General features: G+C 45.8%; 1 protein-coding gene across 2 annotated transcripts in view; it reads left to right on the forward strand.

Annotated features, from left to right (window-relative positions):
• LOC137535147 (uncharacterized) overlaps positions 1 to 7,197 on the forward strand; it is a 42,516-nt gene that overhangs the window by 27,577 nt on the left and 7,742 nt on the right. For both annotated transcript variants that reach the window (XM_068256962.1, XM_068256963.1), the window contains exons 6-8: positions 4,376 to 4,442; positions 4,762 to 4,859; positions 5,429 to 5,858. In XM_068256962.1, coding sequence (XP_068113063.1) covers positions 4,376 to 4,442; positions 4,762 to 4,774 — 80 coding nt within the window. In that variant the 3' untranslated portion in view covers positions 4,775 to 4,859; positions 5,429 to 5,858. The remainder of the gene's footprint in view (positions 1 to 4,375; positions 4,443 to 4,761; positions 4,860 to 5,428; positions 5,859 to 7,197) is intronic.

The following is a 7,197-nucleotide window of genomic DNA, read 5'->3' on the forward strand; positions in this document are numbered from 1 at the left end:
TAGAGAGACGGAAGGACGGAAGATCCAGCGCAGCACAGGTTTAACCCTCCTGGCGGTTTATTAAAATCTGCCAGGGGGCAGCACAGCTGTTTTTTTAAAAAAAAAAAATTTTTGTATCATGTAGCGAGACAAGGTCTCGCTACATGATAGCCGCTGCTCAGCGGCATCCCCCCAGCCCATCCAATCGCCTCCGGCGATCGGAGATCAGGAGATCTCCTGGAGGGCTTCCCCCGTCACCATGGCGACGGGCGGGATGACGTCACCGATGTCCTCGATGTCGTGACGTCAAAGGGGACTCCGATCCACCCCTCAGCGCTGCCTGGCACTGATTGGCTAGGCAGCGCACGGGGTCTGGGGGGCGGCTGCCGGGCGACGGATAGCGGCGGATCGGCAGGGAGCGGCGGCGATCGGATTGCACACGCAGCTAGCAAAGTGCTAGCTGCGTGTAGCAAAAAAAAATGATGCATATCGGCCCAGCGGGGCCTGAGCGGTGCCTTCCGGCAGCATAGCCTGAGCTCAGCTCGGACTTACCGCCAGGAAGGTTAAGCACCAGGGAACACAAGTTAAGTATTCTACAGCATGTATAACCACCATTTAGGCAGTGCAATGTAATATAAAGCAGGAGAGGCTTAACCCGCATAAAAATAAAAACAAGGGCGCCAATAAGGTTAGAAATGAAAAATGGACACCCAAAACAAAAATAGAGACCTTGTCCATCGAGGACAGAAAAGATAGAATGGCATAGAGGGCAGATCCTTTCAATTTATTAAGAGATCTGTCCTATCGGGTTCAGAGGGGTGGAGCTGAACCCATGAGTATGCCGCCATTTCTGTCCAGGAAATCTGAGGCATGCTGGGAGGAGATGAGAGAGAGGAAATAAACATGAGGCATGCTGGGAGGAGATGAGAGAGGGGAAAGAAACATGAGGCATGCTGGGAGTAGATGAGAGAGAGAGAGCGGAAAGAAACATGAGGTATGCTGGGGGAGATGAGAGTGAGGAAAGAAACATGAGGCATGCTGGGAAAAGATGAGAGAGAGGAAAGAAACGTGAGGCATGCTGGGAGGAGATGAGATTGAGGAAAGAAACGTGAGGCATGCTGGGAGGAGATGAGATTGAGGAAAGAAACGTGAGGCATGCTGGGAGGAGATGAGATTGAGGAAAGAAACATGAGGCATGCTGAGAGGAGATGAGTGAGAGGAAAGAAATATAAGATTATGAAACATGCTAGGAGGAGAGAGGAAGAAAATATGAGGCATGCTGGGAGGAAAGGAGAGGGGAAGGAAACATGAGGCATGCTGGAGGAGATGAGAGAGAAAGGAAAGAAACATGAGGATTCTGGGTAACAGGCAGCATCCCAGTACTGGGCTAGAGAGGACTTGTCACATTACATGAGATGGCAACTGTGTGGATGGTGCTGCTGTACTTGTTGGTCCTCATCAATGGGCGGTACGGTGGCAAGATGGATAGCACTCTCGCCTTGCAGCACTGGGTCACCAGTTTTAATACCAGCCAGGGCATTAATAAGGTTATATGTTTTGCCCTTGCCTGCGTGGTTTTCTTCCGGGCACTCTGGTTTTCTCCCACATCCCAAACACATACAGAGCATTTGGCTTCCCCCAAAATTGGCCATAGACTTCGACAGACATGACTATGAGATTAGACTGTGAGCTCCTCTGAGGGATAGCTAGTGACATTACTATATATACTTTGTAAAGTGCTGCGGAAAATGTTAGTGCTATATAAATACTTAACCGTAGTAATAATCAGTGCAAGTCATGGGGTAATATAGGCCTACAACAATAATAATCCACACAATAAAGTAAAATTAGGCGGCAGTTTCAATACTGACCCCAAGATGGAGATACCTGTAACAGGAATCATAATGGTGGTCGCAGTTTCCGTATTGTCCACAAGATGGAGACCTCATATCACTTGTAACAAATGAAACGCAGCACAGATAGCAGGGTGGAACGCAGAGACCAGAATAGGCAGCAGACATTATTGGGGCTGGTGGTGTCGAAATAGGAGGTAACAACATAATTTTTACTTCTATTTACAGCCAGTTATTACAGCCAGTAATCGCCCTGTGTCCCCTTCTGCATAACCTCACTGCCTGACCCAGGGAAATGTCTCCTGTATCCTCTTATATACTCACCCTAATGTGAATTCCTTCCCAGGAGCCAATCTGCACACAGCAATGGGGGCTTCTATCGTTATCCCCCCACTCTCCCCCCATGTGTCCTCCATCACCACTGCCTGACCCAGGGGAATGTCTCCTGTATCTTCTTATATACTCACACTAATGTGATTTCCTTCCCAGGAGCCAATCTGCACTCAGCAGTGGGAGCTTCTATAATTATCTCCCCCATGTGTTTTCCATCATCACTGCCTGACCCAGAGAAGTGTCTCCTGTAAACCCTAATGTGATTTGTGGGTGAACAGTGTACTGGTTAAGGGCTCTGCCTCTAACATAGGAGACCAGGGTTCGAATCTTGGCTCTTACTGTTTAGTAAGCCAGCACCTATTTAGCAAGGAGACCTTCCTTCCTCCACGTGTCTTCCACCATCTCTACCCCCCATGCACCATTCCTCATCATTACCCTAATCCATGGAGCAGAAGGAGTCTGCAGGCTGTTAGGGGGAGTCTATGATTTGCAGTCACACCTCTGGTGTATATGTACATATACAGTGGCTTGCAAAAGTATTAGGCCCCCTTGAAGTTTTCTACATTTTGTCACATTACTGCCACAAACATGAATCAGTTTTACTGGAATTCCACGTGAAAGACCAATACAAAGTGGTGTACACGTGAGAAGTGGAACGAAAATCATAAATTATGCCAAACATTTTTTACAAATAAATAACTGCAAAGTGGGGTGTGCGTAATTATTCAGCCCCCTTTGGTCTGAGTGCAGTCAGTTGCCCATAGACATTGCCTGATGAGTGCTAATGACTAAATAGAGTGCACCGGTGTGTCATCTAATGTCAGTACAAATACAGCTGCTCTGTGACGGCCTCAGAGGTTGTCTAAGAGAATTTTGGGAGCAACAACACCATGAAGTCCAAAGAACACACCAAACAGGTCAGGGATTAGTTATTGAGAAATTTAAAGCAGGCTTAGGCTACAAAAAGATGTCCAAAGCCTTGAACATCCCACGGAGCACTGTTCAAGCGATCATTCAGAAATGGAAGGAGTATGGCACAACCGTAAACGTACCAAGACAAGGCCATCCACCTAAACTCACAGGCCGAACAAGGATAGCGCTGATCAGAAATGCAGTCAAGAGGCCCATGGTGACTCAGGACGAGCTACAGAGATCTACAGCTCAGGTGGGGGAATCGGTCCATAGGACAACTATTAGTCGTGCACTGCACAAAGTTGGCCTTTATGGAAGAGTGGCAAGAAGAAAGCCATTGTTAACAGAAAAGCATAAGAAGTCCCATTTGCAGTTTGCCACAAGCCATGTGGGGGATACAGCAAACATGTGGAAGAAGGTGCTCTGGTCAGATGAGACCAAAATGGACATTTTTTGGCCAAAATGCAAAACGCTACAGTATGTGTGGTGGAAAACTAACACTGCACATCACTCTAAACACACCATCCCCACTGTCAAATATGGTGGTGGCAGCATCATGCTCTGGGTGTGCTTCTCTTCAGCGGGGACAGGGAAGCTGGTCAGAGGTGATGGGAAGATGGACGGAGCCAAATACAGGGCAATCTTGGAAGAAAACCTCTTGGAGGCTGCAAAAGACTTGAGACTGGGACGGAGGTTCACCTTCCAGCAGGACAACGACCCTAAAGCCAGGGCAACAATGGAATGGTTTAAAACAAAACATATCCATGTGCTAGAATGGCCCAGTCAAAGTCCAGATCTAAATCCAATAGAGAATCTGTGGCAAGATCTGAAAACTGCTGTTCACAAACGCTGTCCATCTAATCTGACTGAGATGGAGCTGTTTTGCAAAGAAGAATGGGCAAGGATTCCAGTCTCTAGATGTGCAAAGCTGGTAGAGACATACCCTAAAAGACTGGCAGCTGTAATTGCAGAAAAAGGTGGTTCTACAAAGTATTGACTCGGGGGGCCGAATAATTACACACACTCAACTTTGCAGTTATTTATTTGTAAAAAAATGTTTGGAATCATGTATGATTTTCATTCCACTTCGGACGTGTACAACACTTTGTATTGGTCTTTCATGTGGAATTCCAATAAAATTGATTCATGTTTGTGGCAGTAATGTGACAAAATATGGAAAACTTCAAGGGGGTGAATACTTTTGCAAGCCACTGTATCTATAATGTGTGAAGCATGAGGCTCAGTGGTGACTGTATTATTATGTGTGTCAGGATGTCACTGTCTATTTCTCCATACAGGAGTGGCAGCATATAAACGGATACAAGGACGCCATTATGGAGCATCAACTTCCACTCATGTCACCAGGTAAGAGGAGACTTTAATTTCCTGTAAAGCAGAGAGCACTGTGGAGGGTATACCTAGATCCCCCATCATCTGATTATCACATAGAGACAATGGGCCTGATTCACAAAGCGGTGCAAACTTTTTCGCGGACTTTTGCGCGCGCAATTTGCCGCGATTCGCGCGATTGCGGACTTTTACGCGCGCAATTTGCCGCAAATTGCGTGCGCAAAAGTCCGCAATCGCGAGAATCGCGGCAAATTGCGCGCGCAAAAGTCCGCGAAAAAGTTTGCACCGCTTTGTGAATCAGGCCCATTGTATTCAGTCAGTGTGTTTCCTACAGATGGATCCAGTAACAGAAACCTACCAGAGAGATGTACAGGTCCTCTTTATTCCCAGGATTGTCCACAGGAAGTTGACATCATCCCTCAACATTACCAGGTACAGTAGGTGAAACTGAGGGTGTAATATTCTTAATAGATTGTATCAGATTATAAATTCATTTGTGCTTTTTGTTTTAAATTAAAAATTAGATACTTACCTAAGTCATGGGATGGCTCAGGACGGTCCAGAGGCTTCCCCGATGCTTCCTGAGCCCATTGCTGCTGCCTGGGCCCCTCTTCTTCTCCATGGGTGTGCTGCTGTGCAAGCAAGAGAGCAGCCATACTGTGCATGTGTGAGTGAGGGCCAAACATGCCGAGTAGCATGAAACTTCTGATGCTTGGAGGAAAAAGCTGTACATGACTGGCTTTGCTCTACCGGGCATGTGCGGATCATACTCAAGCATGCTCAGTATGGCCCCGCTCATACATGGGGGTGTGGCTTCGTGAAAAAGTTTGACATACTCTCTTAAATATGCTTAGAGGAACCCTGCACTGGAGCGGAGAGCTCGGGTAAGCCTCTGGACTATCCACAGGCTTCCCACTACTGATGTAAGTATCTATCTTATAACCTTTCTATCGCTTCAGGTATGCTTTAACGATGTCATCCTCTGTGTTTTTTGGCTTTAGAGTGAAGAACGGATTGATTTAAAACTTGAAGTTGAAGAGGAAGAAAAAGACATGTGAGGAGTGATCAGCCATCTATGAAGGAGGGTGACATGATGAGGACAATTAAAGAGGAAGAAGAAGAGACAAATATAAGGAGTGATCAGCAGCCTGTGGAGGAGGGTGACATGATGAGAATAATTAAAGTGGAAGAAGAGACATATGTGAGGAATGATCAGCCATCTATGGAGGAGGGTGTCAAGATGAGGAAAATTAAAGAGGATGAAGAACATATGTACATGAGGAGTGATCATCAATCTATAGCAGAGGGTGACATGATGACAGCTGAAAAGGAAGAAGAGGAGACATGTGAGGAGTGATCAGCAGTCTACGGAGGAGAGTGATGTGATGATGAATATAAAAGCAGAAAGATCATCTGCTGATATCTGCACAGGTAAGGAATGAATGCCATATGCTTATATGTTTCACATTTTCATTCTTCATCTATAAGTGTAAGATATATTGAGTGGCTGGCAATTGTAGAATCAGCAGATCTTCACAAGAGAGAGCGCTCTTGTATAATGTAGAAAGCATAGGCAAGTTTCTGTTGCTCTGATCCAGTCCTTGGGGTTACAGTGATAGCAGCTGCAGCAATCAGTCCATTGGGAGGCAGCGTTACTTCAGTACCGAGCGCTGGTTATACAGTACACCACGCTTGGTTTTAAAGTGGTTAAGGTGGACCTGAACTCAGAACTTCCTCTCTGCTCTAAAAGATACACAACAGCATAATAACATTTAAACAAAAAACATTTCTTTGCTACAGCTGATACAAATCCTAAAATAAATCTGCACTGTTTCTACTTATACTTCCTGATTCATAAAAGCAGACATATTGTTAACATCCTGTGCTGTTAAATGAGCTTATCTGCCATCTCTGCCGTGGCAGTCATGTGACACAGTGGAGAGATCAAATTACAATTTGTGAGTAGACACAAATGAGGAGGAATTAAACAAGTTAAACTCTCTAAATACATACAGGGTGCATTTCTCTGTTTTCCTTCTGAGGAAGAGTTCAGGTCCACTTTAAAGAGGAGTGCTGAGTCCCTGCCACACTGTATCCATGTTCTGCAGGATGCAAATGAGCAGCCAGACAGTGTTGAATCACTGTGATCACTGGTAAAGTTGGGGAAAGAAAAGTTAAAATGAAAAAGTTGGTGTCGTTTAGTCTAGCATAGTTTAGCGGCACAGTGTAGTGTAGCTGCTAATAGTATATAGATAGCATATCCGCTTACCAACCACAGGTTATTTCCCCTTAAAGTGTACCTGGCATGAATCGAAAAAAAAAATTCATACATACTTGGGGCTTCCTCCGGCCTGAGTGCTCCTTCGGCACTGTCCTCCATCTCGTTGATCTTCTGTAAGGGGTCCCAGTATCTTCAGCCAGTCAGCGCATGCGCAGTGTTTCTGCATGCCCTCCCCCTGTCTCGCACCTGCGGCCAGGAGAGATCCAGCGACAGGAGCGACACAGTGCAGGCTTGTGCCAGCCGGGCTGAGCATGCGCAATAAGCACCAATTGACCAAGATATTGGAGCCTTTACGGAAAATTGAGGAGGCGGAGGACGGCGCAGAGAGAGCGATTAGGCTAGAGGGGTCTGGAGGAAGCCCCAGGTATGTATGAATGTTTTTTTTTTTTTATTCATCTGAGGTTCCTTTTTAAAACCAGAACAATTTTCATATTTTACACTCCCGTTCATTCGCCAATAACTTTATGACTACTTAACACACCTAAATGA

The sequence above is a fragment of the Hyperolius riggenbachi genome, chromosome 10 (genome assembly GCF_040937935.1).
Source record: "Hyperolius riggenbachi isolate aHypRig1 chromosome 10, aHypRig1.pri, whole genome shotgun sequence".
NCBI lineage: Eukaryota > Metazoa > Chordata > Amphibia > Anura > Hyperoliidae > Hyperolius > Hyperolius riggenbachi.